We start from the raw sequence: 25904 nt of genomic DNA on the forward strand, positions 1-25904 counted from the left end.
CCCCAGGTGAGGGCTGGAGCAACAGCTGCCAGAAGGCCCTTTGGGCCATCATATGATCTCTGGCCTCTCAGGAGTGCAGCCAGGGCTCTTGGACCAGTACTGAGAAGCTCCAGGTCCTCTTGGGGTCCCAAGGGAAAGAAGAAGCCAAGGCCCAAACCCCTTGTAGCGGAGAAACAAACACCACAGTAGCTCTGCTCCAGGAACCATCATATTTAATAGCTGTTGCCATCACAGCAGATCCAGCTGAAGCACAGAGATCATTGGCTGCAGGGACCGGGAGAGCTCTTCTACCTCCCTGGTGCTTCACACACCTCCCTGCAGCCTTTAGCCCTTCCCACTTCAGGCAGACACCCAGCTTTGTGCAGGGGCTGAGTCCCACTGAGCTGGGGTGCCCCTGCCCTGCCTCTGCCACCTGCAGCTTGGGGGAGAGGGGAAAGGGGCAGAGAACAGTCCCGAGGGTACTGTTACTGCAGGAAGGTATGAGGGGAATTGTTCTCTCTCCCCAGGGCATGGATACAAGATGGAAAGGGGACGGATGGGGACAGAGGCAGGGGAAAGCTGTCTCATCTCATTCTGGATCTGGCAGAGGAGATACTGGGGCTTCCTCTGCCACCCCTGCCCAGCAGCCATCTCCCCAGGGCTTGGCAGGGAGGTGATCCCATCTCCCAGGCAGGAGCCAGCATGTGGGTCTTGTTTTCTTTAGCTGCTGTGTCATCATACTGCAAGAGACTGACTCTGCCACTGCAATTAAAAGTCACCCCAGATGGATGTGACAGGAAGCTGTGCCATGGTCACAGAGGAGATGCTGTCACCCCAGCCTGCAGCTGGAAAGGGCAAGAGCACACTACTGCCCCCACCAACTGCTCACAAGCAGGGCACCCAGTGGGTGCTTCTCCCATAGAATAAACTAAGAGTATTTTGTACAATAAACACAATTTGTCCAGCCCTCCCCCCTCCCGTCCCCCCAGCCCGAGGAAGGGGAGTCACGAAAAGAGGCGGCGCTCCGTGCCCCGGGGCGCCCTGCCCCGGGCCCGCTCCTCCTCCAGGCTCAAAGCAGCTCTTGTCCATGCACGACACGGGGAAGGGGCGAGACTGCAGCCCTGGCTGAGCAGGAGGTGCCTGTGCCAGCCCCTACTCCAGGTAGATGTCCTCTGTGGGGCACGTGTACTCCACATACTCCTTGTAGAATTGCTGAAAAGCCCTCCTGCAACACAGCACCAGGCAAAGCTTAGCAGCAGCCCCCCCACAAGGCAATTATAGATCCTTGTTTCCATCCTGACCCTCACTCCTTACCCCGTGGCCTGTTTGACCCCCCCCAGGCCCTGAGCTCTTCTGCATTAGCCCCAGAGCTGCCATCAGAGCCACAGGGTCTCCATCCTTGCTCTGATTCCCTGCATAGTGCATGACTTTCAGCCATTTGCCTGCAAAGCCTTGCACTGGGACTTTTTCCAGTATTGTCAGGAATATGCTGCCCATAGCTCTGTCAGCCCTGACTCTCAAGCCAAGCATCTCACTGGAGGAAGAGGTGCCAGCCTGGGGCCAGGTCCAAGCCCCACATGTAGGGGGAGAGGGCAGGATTCAGCCTGGCTGTCTTGTTCCTCCTGCCCTTTATGAGCCAGCCTTCCCTGCCCAGCCAGGACTCACCCTACAGACTCTGCCAGTGGCTTCGTGGACTCCTCTGAGACGAAGACGTGACAGGCAAATCTGTGGTCAGCAGGGTGCTTGGTGATGAACCCAAAATATCTGAGGGCAAAGAAAGTAGATGTGACTGGACCAGTAGGCATAGGTACCCCAGCATCTCTGAGGCGTACCCTCCCTTAAGCATAGGGATTTGGGACCTGAAAGCCCCCCCATAAATCCTGGTGGCCACCCCAAGGTCATGCCACAGCCCATGTCCAGAGCTGCAGCACTGGGCTCACAGGGAGCCTTCCAAGCCAGGGCTCGGGGAAACCTCTTCTTCCCTTCCTGCCTTCCTAGGGAGCAGGAAGGCAGGAGAGCCTTGCTGCTGAGCTACTGGTGTTGAGAGATGCACTACAGTTCTTGCTACTCACTTGTTGTTCTTTGGATGGTACCCACAAAAGGAAATGTTCTTCAGCTGGAAAAAATGGCTACACTTGTTTACCTGGGGGAGAGAGAGAGGGGGGAACTGTCAGAGCTTTCCTCCCCACACCCTGCAGTGCAGCTGGTCTCTGGCCACTGGAAATATGCACTTGGAGACTGAGGAGTGAAATTAATTGGAGACTAATCCTGGGCTGCTACCAGCAGCAGTTTCAGGATTGGTCCAAGCACCTGAACAAAGGGAGCTTTTCCAGGCAGCCCTGCTGGCTCTTACCTCAGCTGCCTTTACCGCCAGTAGCTCCTGCAGGATTTCCCTGGAGGCCCTGAGTCAGACTGTACTCAAGCTAGAGTCAGTGATGCTGTTCACCAGCACACACAGCCCTCCTTCTTCACTAAAAAGGCTCCCAGAAACACTAGTACATAGAAGATGAATGGATAACTTAGAACTAAACAAGCCAATTCAAGCCTGGGTGTCAAAGGGTCCCAGCCAGAAATGAAAACTTATACAAGTCTAAATTGCAGCTAAGTTGATGGCATCCTCTGAATTTAGGCAAGATTTGTAGAAACCTCATGCCAGCTCTATCACAGCACTCAGAGCCATGAGCTACTCCTATTCCTCAGCTAGAAGGGAGGTTTCCCAACAGCTTGCTGCAAAGCCCTCACTTTCCTCTGCTCAGCATCCCAATGTGCTTTACTAGGCTACTTATGCAGAATGCTAATCAGCAGCCTGCCCTTGCCAGATAAAGAGATTACAGGGCAGATCTGGAGGACACCACTCAAAATAGCAGCAGAAAGGTTTAGAAGCAGCTGACAGATTATGGGGTATGGCTCAGCTCGCAGCATCCCAGCAAGTGACGTGCCTGGCAGCTGTGAGAGCATCAGCTGGCAGTACCGCCCGGAGCTGGGGCCTTGTGAGGCATGGGGGATCTTGACGGTGGGCCTAAAATGGTGATGGATGGTGTTCTCACACCCTCAGACCCTTAATTTTCATATGCAAGGGGTGGAGACCCTTAATTTTGATATGCAATCATGGCCTATAGCACAGAGGGCACGAGCCAGCTCAGAGCAGCAATGAGGGAAGGGATGAGATGAGCAGGGAGGGGGGCACTACCTTGCTGTGCTCCTTGGAGTCGTCAGCTTTCACAGCAATCTTGACCCCGCGCACACTGATCTCCAGGACGCAGCTGGAAGGGGGGTTAAAGTGCACAGTGAGGCGGCGCGTGGTGGCAATCTGCAGAGAGACAGACAAAGCAGAGGGACATGTGAGCAGTGATGATGCTTCCCCACTGAGGCTCTGCCCTGCTGCCAGATGGAGCAGGCACTCCTGCTCCCTGGGATGAAGTGGGACACTACCTTCTGCATGGCCGCACAGAGCACATCATTGCCCTTGTGGTAAGGAACCTGCACGGAGCCAAGGAACTTCACCCGAAACTGGTCCACCCAGTCACTGCTCTTGGCCAGAGCTGGAAGACAGAGCACATGGCAGGGATCATCTCTGGTGACCAGCTATGTGGGCTGAGCTCCACCTCCCCTCTCCACCTTCCCACCCCTGTGCTTTTCCCTGCCCAGGAAAAGCTTCCCTCAACACCAGCTACCAACTCCCAGCATCACAGCAGAACCTGCTCATTGCTCTCTGCTGGATGTCCAGTTTGGTCCTCCCCCCTACCCCCTGCTCAGCACCAGACTGCTCAGCAGGGAGGATGTGGTACAAGGATGTGGGAACATCAGCAGGCTGCACACAGAGGCTTGATACCTGTTACATGGTCTGGGTCCTTGGTGACTTCAATGGCATAGTAGGCAGGGAAGATGCCCCGATCTCCTGTGCGCATGTTGTAGGCCTCATACCAATAATCTTCTGCCTGCACCTCCACCAGCAAAGGATCATCCACCTCCAGCTCCAGCTCGTCCGCGTGGCGAGGCACAAACCTGGGCAGAGAGGCCATAGCAGCTGGCTGGCTAGCAGTGCTGGTGCCCTTCTCACTGGCACACTGCTGGGGCACCCCCCACAACCCCGGCAGTGCCCTGGTAGCCATGGGGACCTGACATGCTAAATAAAGCATTGGAGGAGGTTTGGGCTCAACAGGCAGCAGCAGCATCCTGACACCTAATGCAAGGGTATCCCCTATTGCACCACCCAAGCTGCTCCTCAGAGGCCCTGACTGCCCTTGGAGGGCTTGCCCATGCAGCAGCTTGGGCAAATGTTGCTCCTGGGCAGGGCATGAGCTACAGGCTACAGGTTTGTTCCCCAGGGCTTCCCACACCAGAAGCACTGGAGTTTGTGCTGGCCCCACCTTGGTGGGAGTGCAGAACCAGCTTTCCCCTGATAGCGGCTGGGGATACTGCCTGGTGCCTGCAAGCTCACCTAAAGACAGCACGGTGAGTCTGCTCCTGCTCCTCCCCGTTGATCATGCAGGAGAACAACCCAAAGGACTCGGCACCTGGGGACAAAGGCAGAGGAGGACATGTCAGCATTGAGGGATCAGCATCACAGCCAAGAGAAAGACATGGGCCAGGCCGTCTGCTGAGGCTCCTGCAGGATGGTTTTCATCCATGAAAAACTCTCACAGGGAACACTCCTGTGATGCCACAGGACAGAGACATGGCTGGAGCTGCTGTGCTGGTGCCCATCAGTCCCTGCTGGGAACAAGGCCTCCCTGCACCAACACAAACAGCTGTGACACTGGCATGGGACCAGCCACACCATGGGAAACCCTGCCTGCTGGAGCATGCCAACAGTGCTCTTCTGGGCTTGGAGAGGAGTGTGGCATGCCAGGAACATGATGGCCCCCCTGTGAGCTCACTCAGCCTCCCCCTCAGCATGGTCATATCTGGGGCATGCCTCAATGCAGCCTCAAACACCTACTGCCACCCACACCAGACACTCACAACACTTTTCCAAGCCCCACCATGCCTCTTGAACCACTAGGAACAAAGCCACAGGCTGCAGCAAGCAGAACTGGGGCTGAGGTCTGCTGGTAGCTTCCTATCTCCTGAGCATGTACCAGAGACAGGCAGGGCTGCCAGGGCAGGCAGCCACCAGCCCACCTTCCCCCTGTGCCCAGCACTCACTGGAGGAGCGTGCCCGACCACTCATGAAGACATTGAGGAACTTCTTGGAGAAGTGGATGTCTGCCTCGGGGGTGGAGTCCTCAGAGAGGCAGACTGAGTCACGCTTCAGCGCATCCTCCTCATATTCCTCGCCGATGGCCGACTCATAGGGTGACGAGATGCAATTGTCGTAGACCGTGGCCGAGTCGCTCTCATCGCTGTAGCCTGAGTAGCACTGCTTGAGGCTGACCAGCTCCAGCTGCACGTTCTCATCCACCACCAGTGTGTATTTGACAGAGTCATAGGAGAGGGCACTGGTGTCCGAACTCACAGAGGCTCTCTGAAGGTTGTGCCCCGGCCGGGAGCCACCACTCCCGCCACCACAGGAGGCCCTGGGCAGGTTTGTCTTGTCAGGGGAGGACATGTAGTCCAGCACCTCATCCTCCTCGCTGATGGAGGGGTTGGTTTTCCCTGCCAGGGCTGAATAGCCGGAGGTGTCGATGTCGGAGCTGATGGACATACGGTTCTCACTGGACTGGGACAGGAACGGCTTGTCGGTCTCCAGGGGGTCCGAGTTCTTCTGCACGGGCGTCAGGTAGATCTCCTCCGTGGCCTCCAGCCTCACATCTGTCTGGTAGCGGATGCGGTCCCGGTGGGCCTCGGGGCCCCTGGTAACCACCACGACGCTGGCACCGTGCGGTGGGGCCCGGCTGGGGGCCTGGTGCTTCTCGGGCGGCCGGGATGAGGCAACGCAGGCTGGGGCCATCTGCGTGGCTGCTGTGCGCCGGCACGGGCTCTCCGTGGATGTGCCCCGGTCTTTGGTGGAGGTTGTGCTGTTTTGGTGATTGACCTCATCACTCAGGCAAACGTGGTCATGGGGAGGGGTCTGCTCACCTGTGGGGAGAGGAGAGCAGTGTAGACAGCCTCACAGAGGGAATGCTCCCTGATGGGGAAGGTGTCCAGGGATGCCACCCAGACTCACAGAATCACAGAATCATTTAAGTTGGAAAGGACCTCTAAGATTCTCAAGTCTAAGTATTAACACTGTCAAGCCCACCACTAAACCTAAACCTCTAAGCACCACATCTACACAATTTTCCACATTTCTGGGGACGGTAATTCCAGCTCTTCCCTCTTCCAATGCTTGTTCAACATTTCAACAAAGAAATTTTTTCTAATATCCAACCTAGACCTTCCCTGGTGCAACTTGAGGCTATTTCCTCCTGTCCTGCTCTGTGCTACTTGGAAGAGAACAACTCCCAGCTCACTAACAATGTCCTTTCAGGTAATTGTAGAGAGCAAGACGGACAGGCACCCTGTATCCATGTGGTATGTTTTCCCCAACCTCCTGCTCCAGCACCACTTGCCTCAGGCTCCTGAGCACCATGAAAGGGTGCAAGGAGCTGATCCTGGCCAAAAGCCGGAGAACTCACCCGTTTTCAGAGGGGACGACGACCGGGACACCCGCTCCTGCCAACTGTGCTTTTTCCCCAGAGAGTTGTTATTCAGAGTGTCCTGAGGAGAAGAACAAAGCTGCCTTATAGCCTGAACAGTAAACAGCACGTGGCACAGCAGCACCCATTCCTCCCTGGGTCCACAGCACCCCGCTCTGCTGGGGCACGTGATGCTCAGGGAGACCACCAGCCCCACAGCTCACCATGCTTGCTGCTGCAAGAGTGCCATGATGGCTGAAGCAGGGTGGGCAAGGAGCCAGCTGGGCAGCATTCCTCCACCAGGGAAAACTTTGCTGCAGAAGCCCACAGCTGGACAGTCCCAAGAGAAAAAATTCAAGACTTGAGCCTGCCTGCATGCTTTGCTCCCATCCTGCCAGCCCTGCCCACCTTCAAACCACCTAGCTAAATGAAATAGGGGAAATGCCAAGGACCAGGTGTTATGCTGCTCCTCAGCTAGAAGCCAGCTACTGGATAGATTAATTCCTGCCTCTGGAGACATCCATATTGGATGTACACAGGAGCATACACAGATAGTGTGTTTGCATGCAAATCTACACATACACAGTTCACTAGCAGATGTCAATCCTGAGCAGCATGAGAGGAGAGGCAGGATCAGACCATCCATGCTGCCCACGTCTGGGAGAGTTTCTGTGGGTGCTGTGCCCTGCCTGCCCAGCCCTGGGTGGTGGGCCATGCATAGGTGCAAGGGGAACACATGCTCAGCCTTGCTGCAACACCCAGGGAGCAAAGGGCACCAAGTCCCCTCTAATGAGGACCCTCCTGCAGATGGGGGATAAGTCCTCCCTGCCTGTCTCCACAGGGTGTGGCATCCTGCCTGGTGCAGTGCCAGCCCTCATCCATCCCCAGGGTGCCCCTGACTCCCCACTCTCAGCCCCTCCAATGGGGCACTGAATGTTTCTGCCCCAGCTGCAGCATTTTTGCACTGTTAGGCCTTGCTTAAAGTACCAAAGCTCCTCTGGGACTCCCTGGATTTTCTCACAGCCTTATCACCAACCCACAGCTGTTCCCAGCAGCACAGGAGCTGCCCTGTCCTTACTTTGCCTCCCCACTGACGTGAAGGAAGCCTTTGCCCCAAAATTCCATCATGTCACACACGGCTGAACCATGCCTGCCAGATCCCTGCCTCCGTGGGGAGGGAGAGACCCCCTTCACAGAGCTCTGGCAACCTCCCACCATGGCCTCCATGAGTCCTGCCTGTGCTAAGGCAAATAACAGCACGTCCCTGCTAGCCTTTCCCAGGGACACGCTGGGCTGGGATGTGGGCCAGGCAAGCTGTCACAACGATGGCCTCTGCGTGCAGAGTGCCACAGGGCCAGCACACACAAGCCAGCCTGGCTGCCTGGACTGGGAAAGAAGGCAGCAATGCAGCAGGCACAGTCCACTGAGCCCACCCATGCCCACAGGGCCAGAGCACTCAGGGGTCTGTAATGCCCTGCCAGGGTGGAGAGGCATTCACAAAGTCTCAGAGGATGAACCTAGCCAGTCACAATAGCTGTTTCTTGCCCTCTGGGAAGCTGGGGATGTTCCTCTCACCATTTCCAGGCCACCTGCCTGGGATGATGATCATAGAGCGCCCAGCAGCAACTGAGACGTCACCAGACTGGATCCTGGCCCCACAAGAGCAGAGGGTGGGATGATGCTGTGCTTTGTGAACACCCTGTCTGGCAAAGTGCCTGGTGCCCAACTGGACATTCAAGAGAGGATGCATGGCTATGATCCCTCTTCTGACTACTTGTAGGAGAAGGGAGCTGAGCAGGTCAAGGGGATGCAGTGTCTCACACAAGTGGAGACAGACTGGGGACAGTCTGGTCCCCAAGGGATGCCCTGCACCCTGCCCTCTCCTCAGGGCACCCCATGTAGACAGGGAGAAAGTGCCTCTGGCTAGAGGTAGGCATCCAGAACAGGAACCCAAGCACCTTACAGCCAGCCTCTCACTAGGTACTACCAACAAACTATCCTACCTGGCCAGCCATGCCACAGTCCTGTGCCACCATCCCCACTGGCTCCAGGCTCCCATTGCCAGCTGCAGCAAAGCCCCCTCTCCCATTCCCCATGTCTTCTGCTCAGCTGTGCCCACACCTCACAGTGAGCTCCACAGCCTCCACCATCTCCTTGCAAGGGGACCATCAGCTTCCCCTCCACAGCCTACCATCTCTGCAACTCCCCCCACCCCCATCCCTCTCCAGACACCTGCTCCCAGCCCAGGACACTAGTTAGGACCAAGTGTCTGGGAGAAGGCCCTGCTCTTCCCCACCTCCCCCAGCTGGATGTGGCTGCCACACACCACTTGCTCCTGGGGGTCCCTGCACAGGGTGGGACAAGGCTGCTGCTGTCCCCTTGTCCATTATGCTCAGTGGAGCTCCCCCCGCCTCCCCAGCCCTGCCGCCTTTGTCCCCGGTGCCAGCTGCCAGCGGGCGCCTATCCTTGGCTCTGTGCCTTCCTCCTCCCACCCATGGCCTCAGGCAGAGAGCTGGCATCAGCTGCCGGTGCTGGGCTGGTGACACCCAGCTCTGACTACTCCCCATCTGTCACCCACGGGGACACCTGCCTCTCACTTCACGCTCCTCGGCTGAACGTCACCGCGACGAAAATCCTCCTACTTGGCAGAAGGCAGAGCTGAATGGAGGAGGGCAGCAAAAATAGCCCTGCACGTCGTGCACTTTGCGTGGGCTTGTGAAGTTTGCAGAAGCGGCAGAGCAAAGGGGCTCCAGCCGCTGCCTCGGGGGTCAGGATGCAGGACACCAAGTCATCATCCATTCCAGGGGTGACAGTAACACCATGGCTGTGTGGGGCAGGCAGTCTTGGCTAAAACCATCCAAAATCTTTACAAAATCTGAGTGTGAGCGAGACAACAGTACCTCCTTGTTCTCCTGGCCACCATTTTGGGCGTTGCTTTTCTCTCTCTCAGATTTTGTACGGGGTTCTGACATTAATGCTTCTCTTGCCAGGCACCACCGCTCAGAAGCTGAGGCCACCAGGTCCCCACTGTCAGGCACGGGGCACCTGGTGTCACCAACCTGCCCTAGAGCTGGTGCTGCCCCAACGCGGGGCAGCTGGAGCCCAGCCAGCTGTTGGTGCCGGCCCTGGGCTCGCCAGTCCGTGGCGTGGTGCCCCGTCCCGCGATGGCTCATTCACGTGTTCGGTATCTGTGCCTCGTTTGCTCCCCATCCCACGGAAGCCCTTCGCAGCTCCCACCCTGCCCCTGCTGCACGGCTCTGCCAGGCCACCCGGACCCTGCCGGGGCGCATCTCAGTCCCGACAGGATTCCTGGCGTTTTCTCTCCACCTCGGCACCAGAGATGAAAGAAGGACCCACCCGGCGCCTAAGCCCCCTCAAAGAACCCCCGCCGATCGCAGTGCTGGGGTGCTCTGGCGGTGCGCAGAGGCGGCCGGGCAGGGCGTTCTCAGGTCCCCAGCACCCGGCGAGCCCCGGGTCCGCAGATCGCTCCCTCCGGCTCGGCCTGCGCTGCCCCCGGCCCGGGGTAACGCGAGCGGCCGTGAGAAGGGACCCCGATGGCGGGGACGGCTGCCGCGCCGAGCACCGCGGGCAGCGGAGCCGAGCCCCACCATCCCCTTCTATTTCCTCCCCCTCCCTCCATCCGCCCGAGACAAAAGCCCCGGCAGACGGCGGGAGCATCCTTCCTCCTCCTCCTCCTCCTCCTCCTCCGCACCACCCAATCGCCCCGAGCCCCCCATCCCGCCTCACCTGGCTACGAGGCACCTGCGGGAAGAGGTTGAGGGTTGTGGGTCGCTTCGGCCTGTAGACTTCGGTGGTCCCGGCCGGGGGGTCTTTCTGCAGCGGCTCGGGCGCCGTCTGCTCCTCGGCCGGCGTGTCCCCCGCCGCGTCGATGAGGTCGAGCTGGAGCATCTCGGCCTGCAGCCGGCTGGCCTCGCCGCCGCCCGCCGCCCGGGCCGCGCCGCCCGCCCGGCTCACATGGCCCTGCCGGGATTAGTGCCCGCGATCAGGCCACCGGGAGGGCGGGCGGGACGGGCCTCCCGCCGGGGCCGGGCAGGGGGGCCGGGGCCGCCGCATCCGCACCCGCGGCCGCTGCCTTTTAAAGGGGCAGCGATGTTATTCGCGGAGCCGGAGCCCCGCGTCCCCTCCCCGCCTCCCAGGCAGGTGTGGGCAGCATCCCTCCTCCCTTAGTGATGGGGCTTACTCCCGGCAGGTGCCTGTCTGCAGGTACATGCAGCCGTCACTTTCGCTACGCAGCACACAAACGTGCACACCCAGGTTTCATCTCGACATAACAAGGACATTTTTTACAGTGAGAACAACCATTCTGCAGAACAATCTCCCCAGGGAAATGGTAGAGTCCTCATCGCTGGAGATTTTCATGACGCCCCTAGAGAGCGTGCCAGATCGTCTCACCCAGACTCCCTTTCCCGCACAGGGTTTGGCCAGGTGATCCTTTGAAATCCTTTCCAGCCTGGACTGCCCTATGATTCCTCCTTCCAAGGCAGACTGTTCCCTTTCTTGGTTCCTGTCCTGGCAGGTGGGACTCATACAAGCACGTAATCAGTTTGATCAGACTTGGTCTATCCCCTGCCTGAAGCAGGTCACTTGGGGTCTCGTCCATCACACCTGAACATCCTCACAGGTGGAGAACCCACCACCATGCTGGCACCGTGTACTGCATTACTACTACTTTTTCTCTCTACTGGGTTGAAATTTTCACTGCACACCTCTGAAAGGAGTCAGGCTCCTCCTTCCCTGTAATGCCCACTTGGACCAGCAGCTCCTTCCCCCTTGTCTTACTCATTGAGGACAAGCTCTCCTTGCATACATTTGCGTATATCAGACCTGAGGCCATATGGGAGGGATGCCCAGCACTGGCTTTCCAGTCACCTGCTGGTGCTGGCTGTGTTTTGGTTGGAGGCAGCTCCACTCTTTCCCCTGCACCTTTGGGAACAGGATGACCACTGTGGTGTGTGGGGAGCAGATGTCCTATCCCACCCCCCTGGCTGGGCACAAGTGCAGAGCCACCACACTCCTTGTGGCTGTGCTGCTGGGTGAAGAGGCACCAGTGTCACCTCTGTGTGTGTTTAAATGTCTGTGGGTGCCTTCCCAAGGCCCCCTCCTTGCATTAACTGGACCTTGCATATGTACAAGTTGCTGCAGCCAGCAATAAAGGCAGCAGCTTGGCAATGAGGAGTTGAATTGTCTGTGTTATCAGCTGTTTGTGGTGACTGCAAGCTCCTCAGCAGCAGAATACTGTCCATGTCTCCAGCTGCATGGAGGATGCCCCCTGAGTCATGAGAGAAGAAACAGCCCCAGCAGCTCAGGCAGCCACTCCAAGAGCTCTTGTTGCTACCAGCTCCTGACCTGTCAGACAAAAGCCAGCACAGGCAGGGCTCTGCCTGCTGCAGGCACAGTACAAACCCTCTCATGGGAGTCACTTCCCTCCAGTGTCCTTGCTGAAGTCCTGCAGTGGGTGAGCAACTGGAGAAGCACTGCCACAGATACTTGTCCTCTTGAGGCTTTAAACATTTAAATCTCTTGTTTTGAGCATTAGCCTTCATGCTACAAGTTCTGCATTTCTGTTTGTGACAAATCACAGGATTTTAACAAGGAAACTGAGGCATGGGAAAAGAACTGCAGGGAAATGCCAACTGAATAGATTATACCTAGCCAAAGTGGGTGTATTGGAGTCAGCTGGTGACATTCAATCTAGACTGCTAATAATGCTGCTTCCATAATCCTGTAGCTGTAACAATCACTTGGGAAACTCACAGAGGGAAAAGTCCCGGAAGGATGCAGAAAAGCAAATCACTGTCATTCTGAAGAAAAGGGCACCCTAGCAGGGATGCAGCATTCCAGGTTCAAAAACTAGGAGGAAACTACAGCCACTGCAGGTATTATTTGTGGCCTGTAGCTCAACAAAGTGATTTTGAAACCACACAGAAATCAATCACCTTACCATGTGAGTGAGACCTGCAGTGATCTGCAAAGCAAGGGCAGGCACTAGACATTGGGAAGCCTTTCTGACTGGTAACTTCCCAAAGTCCCTTCACCCCGTGGGAGAGATTAGGGTGTGTGGGAGAGCAGCACCAGTGCCCAAATCTTGTGGCAGAATAAACACAAGATGCACACCTATCCTCAGTGCAGTCATGGGGACACTTGTGCTTCCTTACAGACTTGTCCCTGGGACTGATGTGATGCTGGTGTGCCCCTGCTGATCCTACCTCCCACCTGCACCGTGCTGTTGCAATGGCAAAAAGTCCCAGTGTCCTGCAACTGGTCTTTCTCTGACAGCCCCAATGCTGTGATCCATGGTTCCAGGGGTCTGGAGCAGAAAGAACCCTGCTGCAATTGAGAAGTACTGAGATCACCCCTGGAGCACTGGTCTAAGCTGGGGAATCCCCTGTGTGGGGGCTGCTGCCCACCTGAGGAAGCTGCTTGCTTCCCTAGGAATGAAAGGCTCTTGCAAAAAGAGTGGAGAGATACACAAGATGTTGCTTGAGTGCTGCAAGTCTCTTCCCTGCTGCCCCACTCTCACAGCCTTCACTGTCAGAGGAGTGGCAAAACCCTCAGCTGGGAAAAGCATTTTATGAGTGCAGGGAAGCAAGGGGGACTTGCTGAGTGAAGGCACAACTGCTCTCCTTCTCCCCACCACTGGCTGGCTTCAGAGCACCAAGAGAAAGAGAAGTCTCTCTGCCCCCAGCCTGGCACAGCCACAGCTGGCCATGGACCACAGAGGCAGCTTCATGGGACAGCCTGTGAAAAGCTGCATGGAGTAAGCAGCCACCTCGCTGCCCTGTCCTTTGCTCCCAGCCCACACATCCAGTTCCCCACTAGTCCCCGGGCTGCAGGCTCATGGCAGCTCCTTCCCTCTTTGCAGTGGGTCCCGCTGGCCTTCTGCGAGCAGCAGCACACTTGGATCAGTGGCACTGAACATCAAGAAAAAGCCCCTGGCATTTCCAGCAATATTATTATGCCGAAAAAAATGGTCTTTTTCCTCCACATTTCTGTGCCTTTGTGGCTGTTTCAGACCTTTTCATGCAGACCCAGGAAGGCTCAGCCCAGCCCTTCATCGGCTCTTTTCCCTTTGGGCACTTGTTCTCAAGCTCTTAGGTACTTCCAAGAGAGGTATTTCTTTTTAATTTTTTTTTTTTTTAATTCCTATATTAACCATTTCCACAGTTCCTGGAAAATAGATGAGGCACTAAACTTGTATTAACCTCTGCCTGGCTGTTTGCTGGGATCCATCTTGCTGAAACCAGAGCTTGTCACTCTGGATTTCCAAGCCACTAAAACAAGGCCAAACCCCAAGTCTGGTGCTTTTGTTGCAAGTATCCCTCTCAACATACCTGACTGCTGCCATTGGTGACGTGGAGGTTGTGTCCCTCACCCTGGTGGCCTCCACTCCTTCCCAGCTGGCCTCCTGCCTTGCCATTCAACAGCCCCAAAGACAGCTCTGCTTCCTCTACAAGCCCTCTGCTCAGCCTATCTCACTTCTCATTTCATTCACTGGGGACTTCTTGTTGAAATTAAGTTTCTTTTCAGCCACACATGGTATTATTCCTCACTCTTAGAGCATGGTCTCCCATCCATGAGGTGTGGTCCTTGTCAATGGAAAGTTCCCTCCTGCACAAACATCAGTCTATGCCTCCTTGCAGTTCTGTGTGTCTGAGCCACTGTTTCTGAGGAGCTGCTAAAATAGCCCATAACGAGGTCGTTGTTTTTCTGGGACCAAATAAATCCTCAAAACCCATCTCTGTTACAGCCACAGGTTTTGTCATGAACCAGCTCTGCCCAGACCCCCCCACCTCATCAAGGACACAAATTGTCCCCTTTGCAGCCCTCAGGTAGGGTTTGTCCCCCTTGCTCCTGGTCAGTGCTTTCCTGCTCGCTGTTGGGTTACTGTGCCTGCCCACCTCTCCAGAGACTCGCTGCTGGGCGGCTGGTTGACTCCAGCCCCTTGTCCCACGGTGCTCCCCAGATCCTTTCCCCCTTGCCCGTGGCTCTCTGCTCTGGTGTGACTCATTGAGCCAGCAGCTTGCTTTCACCTCGCATTGCTCCACTGCCAGGCTTTCACCCACTGCCTGGCCTGCAGGGGTGACCAGGGCCAACCCTTCCACCTCCCTACCACAGCTGCTCTGGGGCACTGGGTGCTGCCATGGGCAGGGCAAAGCCCCCTCACGCTCTGGTCCCAGCACCCCTGACTCACCACCCCCAGCAGCCCCACACGATGCAACAGCAGGCTGATGCTGACTGCTGGCCATTCCTGCCCTGCTCAGCCATTCCTGCCCTGCCAGCCCCTGCACCTCCCCCAGACCTGGCCACGCTGCTCCCTCTGGGCCTGACTGCTTCCATCAGGCAGATCCTGCAACCTTGTCGCCCCAAGCTCGCTCTGGATGGCAATCAGCTTGGAAAGCTCCCTGGCTCTCGCCTTCAACATTTGGGATTGAAAAGCCTCTCTCACAGCCATTGTTGTCACCACTTTCGGTTCTGCTCCTCGGGCAATCCTCCGCGTCCCATATAAACCATTTGGACGTATTTTTAGCAGGCATTTTTTCTGAGCATGATAAGCTTCCTCCTTTGCTGTGTTTATGAATAACTCATTGCTTCCCCTACAGCAGCCTCACATCCCCCTCCCACTCCAGCAGACTCTCAGTGCACCAGGACATTTGTGTAAAGCAGCTCTGAGCTGTCCCCAGGGAAGGCATGGGGCTCGCTCTCAGAGCCTGAGCAAACCCTCTGATGAGGCTCGTGTCTCTGTGTTGAAACACAGGGATACAGAAACCTCTGAGTAAACTGGCAAAAGAAGCTGGTTTTTCTCTCCCTAAAGGAAGGGCTGCAGCACTTGAGATGCAAGTCCCCCCTGCCCCTTCCCCTCCCTGCCAAACTCCAGCCAAGGGCTGTCAATCTGTAGAGAAAAAAAAAAATCCTGCCCTGAGCCCAGTGGTGCTATCAGCAATGGGGAACTGGGATGGCTAATGGGAAGAATACAGCAACAAACGCCCAGTCTCTGTCTGCCTCACCTATTGCAGGCAGATGATGTTCCCAATGCCAGGCCCTCACTGCGGCTGTGCCCTCATGGATGCCCAGCACTGAGTTTGCCCTTGGTTTTCCCTGCAGCATTATCCCTCCTTCCTTCAGCATACACAGCCCATGAGCCCAGACTGTCCCAGGGAAGTCTGGCCATAACACCCTACAGCAGGAGGAGCCTGCAGTTGGAGCAGAGGTACCGAGCAGCAGCCCCATAGCTGGGAACAGACAAATTTTTGGTGGGAAGGTCACGAATTAGACCAAGGAGCACAGCAAGACACCTGCACCTCCCAAGGATGAGGTCTGCCTGTACCGTCCTGCCTGCAGTGAGGAATTCCAAACGACACAAATTCACTTTCTAATTTTAAATCTGCGACAAATTCTTGTACCTTTTCTGTCCTCACTGGGTCTTTATCAGTTTTGCAGAGGAAGTATTTCCTCTGAGGGACAGAATGATTCCCAAACCACTTGGCTGCTCCTCCAGCATTTGCATCCTTTAGCATGAAACACATTGACAAAATGCAGAAACTCTGTGTTGAGAGGTATTAGTTCTTAGCTTAAATAAGTAAGCTTTCAGTAGAATGAGTTAGAATGGGTTCATAGAGTTATATACTGTGTGATCTAGTATGTTGATTGCTCAGCTTTATTTGCCTAGCATCAGTAGCTGGATCTGCTGAAGCCTTGGGACACAAGCCGTGAGTTTACATCTAGAGATGTTTTTGGCTGGAATTGAGTTAATTCTCCTAGTAATTTTCCTAGAAGCTGGTGCAGTGCTGTGATTTGTCTTTCTTATGAGAGGAGCATTGATAACACACTGATGCTGCTGTGGTTGTTGCTGAATAGTATTTATCCCAAGCCTAGGGCTTTTTTATTTCCCCATGCTCTGCCAGCAAGCAGGTGCACCAGAAGTACAAACCAGAAGACAAGGAGACTCCAGCTGTCAGCAGAAGCTGTAACTCCACAAGATAAGAACAGTGTATGGCCTGCCTGCACAGACACAGAGAAAGAACCCAGTAAGATGTTAGAAGACCCCAGACCAAAAATCACCACTGGACAAGAGGTGCATGGAGAGTGTCTGAGGGGTGGGTGCATGAGTTGTATGGGTATAATTACCCAGGGGTTTCTTTGCTCAGGGTCCCTCTCCACAGGCACCCAGCTTGAGCTGACCTGGTGCTGTACCACTAAACTACTTTTATAAAATCTGAGCTGGGGGCTTTGCTACAGGAAACCTAGGGTTGAGCCTGAAGGAGGAGGAGTCAGCCTTGAGTGAGTGTGTGTTTGAGTGAGGGGTCAAAAGGGGCACCTGTCAGCTTACTGGAGCTGCCTGCTACAAAGAGTCCCCTCCCAGCAGTTAAAGTCTCAGGTGGTGTGTATGTGATTACTTGAGTGGTGTGCGAATGCTCAGGCTGTGGCTTTTCCTTTAACACCCTGCATATTTCCAAATCCAATGTAATAATCAATTTATCTCCACACTTCTGCCTCCATGGCCTTCTAGGGAAGTTCAAACAGTGGTGTGAACCCCATCGGGTTCTTGACAGCCTGCTCTAAGATGGATGGGACACCCAATTGAGGTACCTGCACAGGCTCCTCAGCTCCCATCTTTATTCCGCCTGCTGCCTGCTGGTGTCAGAGCTACCCCCTTCATCCCTGTTTCAGGAGCCTCCAGGTCTACAGCCTCATAAAGACCTGTGAACAGCTCTAGCTAAAGCTAGCTAACAAGCCAGAGAGAATACCTCCTGTGAACAGAGGCAGCTCTCACCATGCCAGCCCAGCTGCATCCCCAGGTCTAGGGATGCATGTGGGGACAGGAGGCACAGCCCAGGTGGGACCTTTGGTGCCACCTTGCAGATGTCCTTGATTCCCGAGAATGCTTGCCAGGTGCCAGATGCTTGCTGGTTATCCTGCTCAAATGGGGGCATGCCACCATTTGCACCCAAATCCTTGGGCTCATCCCTGAGGAACAAACTCCAACCCCAATAGCACAGTAGGCACCAAATGACACCAGCTTTGAGATTGAGTCCCTTGAGTTTGGCTGGTTCAGAAAGGACCTGCACTGTGCTGGAGTGAGGAGAGGGCACTGCCAAGCAGAGGGGATGGGGCCATGGCAGTGGGTTCCTTGAGAAAGCATCACTCATCTGGGGACCTGGTGGTCCTGCATGTGGGCTGATGGTCCTGCCAGCCCCACTGGTACATTCTGCCCATCCCTATCCCTCTCCCCATCCCCATCACACTTACCCTGCTGGCCAGGCTCTCCTTGCAGTGAAGGCTGATTCCACACTCATCAGTGATCTCAGAGAGGTCTTCATCCTCAAATTCCTCAAGGCTGATGTCATGGGTGAGCCTGGAGGGAGTGGAGATGGCCTAGTCACCCACTGCCCCAGTGGTGGACAGGAGGGTGCAGGGTGCTGTGGTGCCTGTGGGCTGGGAGCAGCACTGACACCCCAGGAGATGCTGTCCCAGTCTCTACTAGGAAGAAAGACTGGGAAGGCAGCTTCTTCCCAGAGGGGATAGGTCTGTCCCCATGAATGGCTGGGCTTGGCACAGTCCATGGCTGTTGGGAGGCAGGAGGAGTGTGTCCCTGCCTGACCAAAGACAGCAGGGACATGCAGGTTGAGAGTACATGGAACAGACAGAACAGCCAGCCCCATCACAGGAGGCTTGTTCTGCTCACACCATCCCAGGGAGCCTCTGGGATTGTCCCAGCTGGGCACAGACACCCAACAGGGCAAAGGCCGGGGTTACAGGAATTGGAAAGGCTGTGTCCAGGGCACAGCTGGAGGATGGACCTGCTGGGACAGGTGACCACATCAAGACCCACAGAACTTGTAAGCACAGCAAACCTCTCAGCCATGGCACAACCAGCCCCTGAGCTGCAGCTGGCAGGGTTGTTCCAGCCCAGCTGCCTGCAGTAAGAGAGGGCAGCGATTTCCCTTTGCACCAAAATCACTCCCCAGGGTGACTATGGGCATGCCTGTGAACATCAGTGCTGCTGAGTTGGTCTGCATGGCCTCAGGGTTCCTTAGGGCTCTCAGCCTCAGCCATACAGTCTCCTTACACCCCTTCAAAATAAGAGAGATCCTTTTAGCAGCTGAAAATGTGCTGATGAGCCCCGGGGGAGTGATGAGGTGCTCCTGGCTTCTGAGCATTAAAACATTTCAACATACTGGTACTTCAATGCTCTTCTCACTTATTCATTACCACAGGGGTAAATAAAAGAACGCAACTCAAAAGTCCTTGGCCAACCTACTTAGACCCCTGAGTTTTGTCTGGAGTGGCCATGGACACTGCTTTGCTTGCTACCATTTCCCTTTGCTCCCAGCTCCACTGGCTGGGAGACACTTGGGTGAAAGGGCTGTGCGAAGTCCATCACCCCTCTCTGGATTGGTCCCCAACAGTGCAGTGAGAAAGGAATCAGAATGGTGCTTTGTGACCTGCAGAGCTCCCACTCTCACTTTAAGCACTGCTTGCACATCTTGGGGACCCCACATGCAGTGCCACTAAGCCACTGGCATGGAGGGGTAACATCTCCCCTGCCCCAGCTCCTGGAGAGGGAAAAGAGTGGGAGAAGCCCATGGGAGAAGCAGCATCTTCCCTCTGTGTTTCTGAGGACCCCACTAGTAGTGGTCTCCTGGGGTGAAGACAACTGGGAGCAACCACGCCCATGGAGGCAGCCCCTGCAAGACACAACAGGAATGCAAGGACACAGCCTTCAGCCCAGGGTGGGATGGCTGGACCCCCCTTTGCCTATCTCCTCCTGCTGCCCGTGGAAGGGAGGCAACGCGGAGCAGGAGGCTCACGATGAGCCTTCAAAGCACAAATTGATTTCTTCTCGGGTTACACGGGTCGCCAGGGTGGGACATCATCCGTTGCTAATGCCCGGGGCCTCGCCCGCCATGCCGGGAGCGCAGTGAGTGCTGCGGGCCCGCTGAGGGGCACAACACTGCCGAGGGCTGCCAGGGCTCCCTGGCTCTGCAGGAGCAGCCTGACAGGGTGGCAGTGCCCCCCACTCCGCATGGGGACAGGCAGCCCTGTCCATGCCCTCGGGATGGGGAGATGCTGAGCGGGTTCCCCAGCACTGGCCCTGCCTGCCGATGCTGGGGCGCAGCAGGAGGTGTCCAGACACCTTCTGCCACTCTGCTGCCTGGCTGTCACACAGCTCCTGCCCAGCCAGGAAAACTTTGGGCTCAGCTGCGTGCCAAGTTTGCTCCTGTCCTGTGGCCATCACTGGCAGAGAAGGGTGATGTGCCCAGGAGCAAGGGGCTGCCCCTCACCCCCCTGCATGCCCGCGGGACAGGCCCCCCCTTCCCTAGGCCCAGCCGGTCCCCTACCATTTCTCCCACTGATCTTCCAGCCAGCTCTCCTCCTCGGTGCTCGACTCCATTTTCAAGGGCAGCTGCATTGAGGAGGACCCCCCTTCACCGGGGGACACACTCCCACACCAAAAAACACCCCCAGACCTGCTGTGAGGAGTGGTGAGGGAGATGGCAGCTGACCCTGGGTGCCCACTGCCTCTCTGCCTGCCCCGTCGCAGTCTGTGGCTGCCGGCGCTGCTCTCTATCCTCACTGCGCAACCTGGGCAAGCTCATTAAAAATAGATGGAATCAGCTGTCCTGGAGGGGAAAAAAAATAAAAAAAAATAACCTCCCCAGCTGAGCCAGTGCCAAGTCCCTGCACTCTGCTGGGGATGCTGACTGCCTCTGCCTGCCAGCCAGCCAGCCTGGCTCCTGGTCTTGCTCCAGCACTTGGCTCCTCAGCACCCACAGCGGGCACAGGGGATCTGCTAACCCCATCATGGAAACCCTCAGCACCCAGCCTCTCCTGCCCTTGCAGCGTTGCTGTCCCCCACAGCAGGGGGACACAGACAGGAGCTTCTGTCCAGCTTCTCACCAGGCGGAGCGAGGCCCCTCTCTGATGCAAAGGCCAGAGTGTTTCCAGCACAGCGGGACCGGCGTCATGGCCAGCTCCACTTCCAAGCTGAGGGGAGTGCCTTTGCCAAGGGACAAGCCCAGCCAGTGCAGAGCAGTGCTAGCAGCACTACCCCTTCCCGGTCTGCCCCCACCTAACCCCCAGACCCACTCCTGCCTCAGGCAGGATCATTCCTGGGCTTCCCCGACCTCTAACCCATGCTGAGGGCCAGGGAAATACCTGGTGAGCTGCTCTGCCAGCTCCTACCCCTCTTCTGCTGCTGAAGGAAATAGGGGTCTTTCCCAGGAGGGCCTATCAGGTGTTGCTGACAAACTTTTAGTACAGCAGCCTCACATAATCCTAAACCACCCCCACACCTCTCAGACCCACTCACTCCTTGCCCCATCACGATGAAGTCAAAGTAGCTCTAGAAGAGGCACCTACCATGACTCTGAGATGGGGAGAGGGCATCCCCCTCCCCACTCTGATGCACAGTGTGGTGGCATCCCCACTGCCACCCATCACAGCACTGCTCTCTTGCCCCTCACTGACACCCACTCCAGGAGCTTCAAGTAATGGGTGCATCTCCACCACCTGCTTTGCTCCTGGGCAGATTAAGGTGGGTGATGTCACAGGAGCCCAGCTCAGGGCTTGGACTGCCCTACGCAGCTAACCTGTTGCAAGCTCTCTCCCCATCAGTGCCTCACCACTGGTGAATATCACACGTGATACTGCGGTCATTGTCACTCAGCCCCACAAGAACAGCATGCAGGACTCCATCTTCCCTATCAGCTCTGCCTGGAGGCACCTCATCTGCTTGAAACCTCAATTAATGCAACGAATAAAGAAATCTCCATCTCTCTATTACTTGCGCCCTTTGCTCCTCTCACATGGATGCTCCAGGAAACACAAGGAAGGCTCTCCATTACCCACCTCTGCTCCCTGTGGTGGAAACACCCCTTCCTTTCTCTCTTCCTTCTCAAAGAGGCTAAAAATACCAGCAAAATGAAACAGCTCTGACTCCTCTCAGCTCCATCACTGGCAGTGAAAGTCTGAGCAGGACTTTCACTGTACAAAATACACAATACACATGTATTTTGGCCAACTTACCTTGCCAATGGCCACGGCATCACAGGTATATGGGAGTCTGTCTCCATTTGTGAGGGTGGGAGAACCCTGTGCTTGCAGGTTATGAGTGCTTTCCTGAAGGATGTGCCAAGAGGCACCTGAAGGTGGGCAGCCCTGCTGTATGCATGAGAAGTGATAAACTTGGGATTCTCAGGAACCGTGAGCAAGAGTACACACGTGGGTGAATGAACAGAGGCAGATGTTACCTGCCCATGGCAGGAGCAGCTTGATCACAGTCCAAAGAACAGCCTTAAAATCAGTCCCGGCTGCTGTGCCTCTCTTGACCCCATCCCCTGTCAGCCCACTGCCACTGCAGAGGATTTTCCATGCAGGGCAAAACCAGGGCAAAAAAAATGATGTGATGAAGCTGGGTGCTCCAACAGGCCCAGCTGCCCAAGCCTTGCTCTGATAGTCTGCTGTTAGGTGCTGTGAGCAAGCCCTGTAACCAGCACCGGTGGAAAAAATAACACTAACCTACATTTGGTTGGCCCCTGTCTGTTTCTTCCATCTCAGTGGCCAGAGACTGCTTCATTCGAATGGATGGGAAGGCGCCTCTCCCCCTCCATCAGAGGAGGACAACCCTTTCGTCTCCCCTCACAAGAAGACAGGTAGCCCCATTCTAACGCCCAGCTCATTCATTGCCTCCAAACAGGCTCTGCTGACAGCTCCAGATGAGCACAACAGACACATAAAACAAACCACAGAGCTAAAATGATTTTTGCCTCAGCCTGAAGGTGCCTCTTTGAACTTCCCGACAAGACTGAGAGAACTTCTTCCCCCAGAGAGCCCCTCCCTTCCCAAAGGGCTGTGATTTCTGACAGTTCCCTGAGTAGGGGAGTAGTTTCCCCTCTTTCCTGACCTGTGGAAATAACTCCCTAAGTGTTTCTTTTCCTAGGTGCCTTCCTACCCAGAAGCTGGGTGGATGCCCTTTGCTTTTATCAGGGAAAGCTGAAGGAGATAGAGGGGATCATTCAGTGACCCCTCCCAGGTTCCAGCTACATTAGAGCCACAGTCCTGGGGACAGCAGGGCGGGCAACACCGTGAGTTCTGCAGGGCCCTGCATCCAGCTGTGCCCCAGTTGTGCCAGTCCTCCCTGTCCCTCTAATGCTGGGTAGAGGGACCCCTAACCCAGAGAGGCCCCAGAGAGCCCCTCACAGGAAACCTACCACAAAGCACTGCCAAAGCTTCTTAGCAGGGCAAGGAGCTGCAACACAGCGTCCCAGAGAAAGATGTTGAGGAGCTCCAGTGAACACAGACTGGACTGCAAGGCTTTGGGAAGTTTAAGGACAACAGGGAGGATGGATGAGAATGACTTTTTTACTGCTGTCTCCTAAAATGCTGTTTTTCTTGTTATGATGAACAGACACCTCTGGAGGACCTCCTGGCTAAAGGAGGGATCACCTCACCATCCTTTTCCTCCCACTTCTTCTCAGACAACACCAAATTACCATGGGCAGGCCACTATGCCTGGTCTCTTGAGAGCTCAGTCTGCTTGCTGGCCAGGACCAAGCCCTCTCCCAATCCAAGCCAACCGATCACCTAATGCTTGGGCTGGCGTGTCACCATTCGGAGCTGGGAGTGCAGGGGCATGTGCCAAAGGGCAGAAACCTGAAACACCTCATCCTGCAGGCAGCAAGCAGGGGCAGAGGGCAGGGCCCACTTCACTGCCAGCCATGGTCTGAGCCTTCACTCTGAACTGCGCTCATCGCTGCTGGGTCATCCACGGGGGACAGCCCCTCGCTGAGCCCTGCAGCAGGGATGCAGGACCTGGGACATGCACAAGCCAAGCTGTGACACATAACCCAGCTTGTGTTTCACAAGCATGGCTCCCTTCTCCCACGACACTCCCCACCACAACATCGCCTCTGATCTGCCAGACCCTGCCCCAGGCTCAGACACATCACTGCATCTTCTTCCGCTTACACCATGAGCTTGGTGCCCGGGGAAGATTTTGCACTCCTGTCTCGATTCCCCAGTTTTCCACCCAGCTGCACAGCCTCCTTCATGAGGTCAGTTCTTCCCTGGAGCAGGCTGGCGGCACACAGGGCTCCTTTTGCAAAGATCTGAGGCACAGGCAGAAGCAGCAGCTCGTTCTCCCTCCCAGGGCAGGGCTGTTTGCTGGGGAGCAGGAGGGTGCCCAGGGCACAGCCACACCTCCAGGACAGCAGGTGGTGGGCCCAGAGCTGCTCGGCAGCTCAGCCTGCAGCCTCTGGCTCGGTGGCCAAGGCCCTCTCCGTGGTGGAGGATTCCAGAGGCAGCGTTGAATCGCTGCCTTTGCAGGGCACACCAGCCATATTGCAACAGCTCCCAGCAGCTCTCGCAGGCAGCACTGCAATAGGAGGCAGTGCCAAAGAGCCGGAGCCACCAGCAACGGGGGGCCAGCAGCAGAGCCCTTCAAATATTCATTGCCTGAACACTACCTTTGCTCGACTGCACCCATCTGTTTCTCACAGGGACCCACTGGTTCCCCAGCCTCAGGGGCTGGGCCTGACAGAGGAGGGCATGATCTTTGCTGTGGTCCTAAGTAGGGACCATCCGCTCCTTTCCACCCAAAATCTCAGCATGCAAGGCAGCTGGTACCATTCTCCTTTTCACAGGCAGCTCCCCCCAGCACCCTGGATGGCAGAGGCAAGCAGAGAGCAATGGCTGACAAGGGCACAGCTTCCAGGAGCAGCGAGCCACCCCTGATGGCAAGTGAACACCGCACCTGCAGGCAGGGGCAGGGCTCCTCCCTTACCCACCTAGCACATCCCTGTCCCAGAGCTACCCTTAGCAAGCACCAGAGGCTCCAAAGCCCACAGGCGTCCGTGGCCTGGCCCATGCCATCGGAAGTCCCTGTGACAAGCCTCATTGGGTTTCAGAGGAGACACAGCCCCCTGCATCCCAAATCGATGGGAGCACTTGGTATTGCTAAGAGAATCAATTCTGGCACTCTCCCACCGTCTCACTTGGGGTTCCTGTTTCACAGGGGCAGGAAGGAAGCAGAAGCAACTGGGATTTCTAGGAAAGGGCTGGAAAAAGGCTTTCCTTGGGGAGGGGAGAGAGATGAAGCTTTTTTCTTCCATGAGGAAGAGGTGTTGGAAGAGGAGATAAGGCAGGTAAGGGGCGGGATGGGGTGCGAGGGGAGCATGAGGCCAAGCAGGGGGCTGGGAATCTGCAGTGGTGTATGTGTGGGGCGAGGGCCAGCACGGCTTGGGTGGGCGGGCTGAGCAGCCATGGGGGCTGGAGCGATGTCCGCGGTGGGGGCTCAGCGGTGCCTGGGGCGGGGGGCAAAGGGATGGCGGGGGCGGGGGGCTGCGCGCCGAGGGCAGAAGCGCTGGACGAGGCGGGGGCCGTGCGGTCGGGGGCTGCAGCAGAGGGGGAGCGCTGCCCCGGGCAAGGGGCAGGGGCTGCCCCGAGAGGGTTCCGCGGGGGGACGGCGGCCGGTACCTGAAATTGGGGGGCGAGGCGAGGTGCAGCCCCAGGAAGGGTGAGGAGGCGGGCGGGGATGCAGCTCCTTTCTCTCGCTCCGCCATTCTGTGGCTCTCTCCATGCAGGCGGAGGGCGGGCGGGAGGGAGGGAGGCAGGGAAGGAGGGATGAAGGGAGGGGGATGCTGGCGGTGCCGGCGGGGAGGGACATACCTGCCGCCGGGGCGGGGGGAGCGGGGGCGCGGCCCGGAGGCTCCATCCCGCGGCTCCGGCGGCAGCTGCAGGACAGGCACGGCACAGATGGAGGCGTCACCTCGCACCCCGACCCCATCCGCTCCGCCCGGGGCTCGGGGAACGCCGGCCCCGGCGAGACAGATGTGCCCGCAGCTGGAGGCTGCACCCTTACGGGCAGGTGCGGGGGATGGCCGGGCTCTCCCAAGGCCGGGAGGAGCCACGCCAGGAGCGGGGCTGGCCGGCTGAGCGGGCAGGCAGGAGCCCAGGGCGAGGGGCTGGACATAGAGGGGCGCTTGCAGGGGTCTCTTCGGCAGCGAGGAGGGGCCTGCAGGCAGCGGGAGCAGCAGGAACAGCCAGGCTGTGCTTTGGCACCCATGGCATGGTTACCGCTCCTGGCAACAGGTCTGGCAGCCCCAGCACAAACCCTGTCCCTGTCGAAGTTCACCAGGGCTGCAAGTACTGCAAAGGGAATTAAAAAAGCAGCATACACACACCTTCCACAGGCACAAAGGAGGGAAAAAGTGCATCTCAAGGTTTCAGGTCTCTCCCCAGAAAGGGTAGACCCATTTTTGTATCCAGCAATGTCTCAAGAAGCATTTTGTCTTGGGTGGGTACTCATTGCTGCTACTCTTCCTTATCAGCCTGAGCAGGTTTCTC

At 56.7% G+C, this 25904-nt stretch overlaps 1 protein-coding gene across 2 annotated transcripts; it reads right to left on the bottom strand.

The window, feature by feature from the left end:
* Positions 1 to 195: 195 nt before the first annotated feature.
* On the bottom strand, positions 196 to 25151 carry MAPK8IP1 (mitogen-activated protein kinase 8 interacting protein 1). Of its 2 annotated transcripts, none has more exons than XM_066551847.1 (12): positions 25035 to 25151; positions 17808 to 17913; positions 10287 to 10520; positions 6540 to 6621; positions 5128 to 6000; positions 4421 to 4496; positions 3812 to 3984; positions 3412 to 3521; positions 3170 to 3289; positions 2052 to 2122; positions 1645 to 1743; positions 196 to 1204 (listed from the first exon to the last, which is right to left on the bottom strand). In XM_066551847.1, exons 1-12 carry the CDS (start codon positions 25118 to 25120, stop codon positions 1132 to 1134), a joined length of 2103 nt encoding a protein of 700 aa, XP_066407944.1. In that variant the 5' UTR covers positions 25121 to 25151; the 3' UTR covers positions 196 to 1131. The 2 variants fall into 2 exon arrangements, with proteins under 2 accessions (XP_066407944.1, XP_066407945.1); XM_066551848.1 differs by lacking the exon at positions 25035 to 25151 and adding an exon at positions 19901 to 19986.
* Between the last annotated feature and the right edge of the window lie 753 nt (positions 25152 to 25904).

The sequence above is a fragment of the Molothrus aeneus genome, chromosome 6 (assembly GCF_037042795.1).
Source record: "Molothrus aeneus isolate 106 chromosome 6, BPBGC_Maene_1.0, whole genome shotgun sequence".
In the NCBI taxonomy this organism is placed as follows: domain Eukaryota; kingdom Metazoa; phylum Chordata; class Aves; order Passeriformes; family Icteridae; genus Molothrus; species Molothrus aeneus.

Excerpts from the sequence above, each read along its gene's own strand:
- MAPK8IP1 (XM_066551847.1), bottom strand. The coding sequence starts at position 25,120 with ATGGCGGAGCGAGAGAAAGGAGCTGCATCCCCGCCCGCCTCCTCACCC. Across the intron at positions 10,521-17,807 it reads AGGAGAGCCTGGCCAGCAGG|GGCCATGTGAGCCGGGCGGG; the intron begins GTAAGTGTGATG and ends TAATCCCGGCAG. Across the intron at positions 4,497-5,127 it reads TGGTCGGGCACGCTCCTCCA|GTGCCGAGTCCTTTGGGTTG; the intron begins GTGAGTGCTGGG and ends CTTTGTCCCCAG.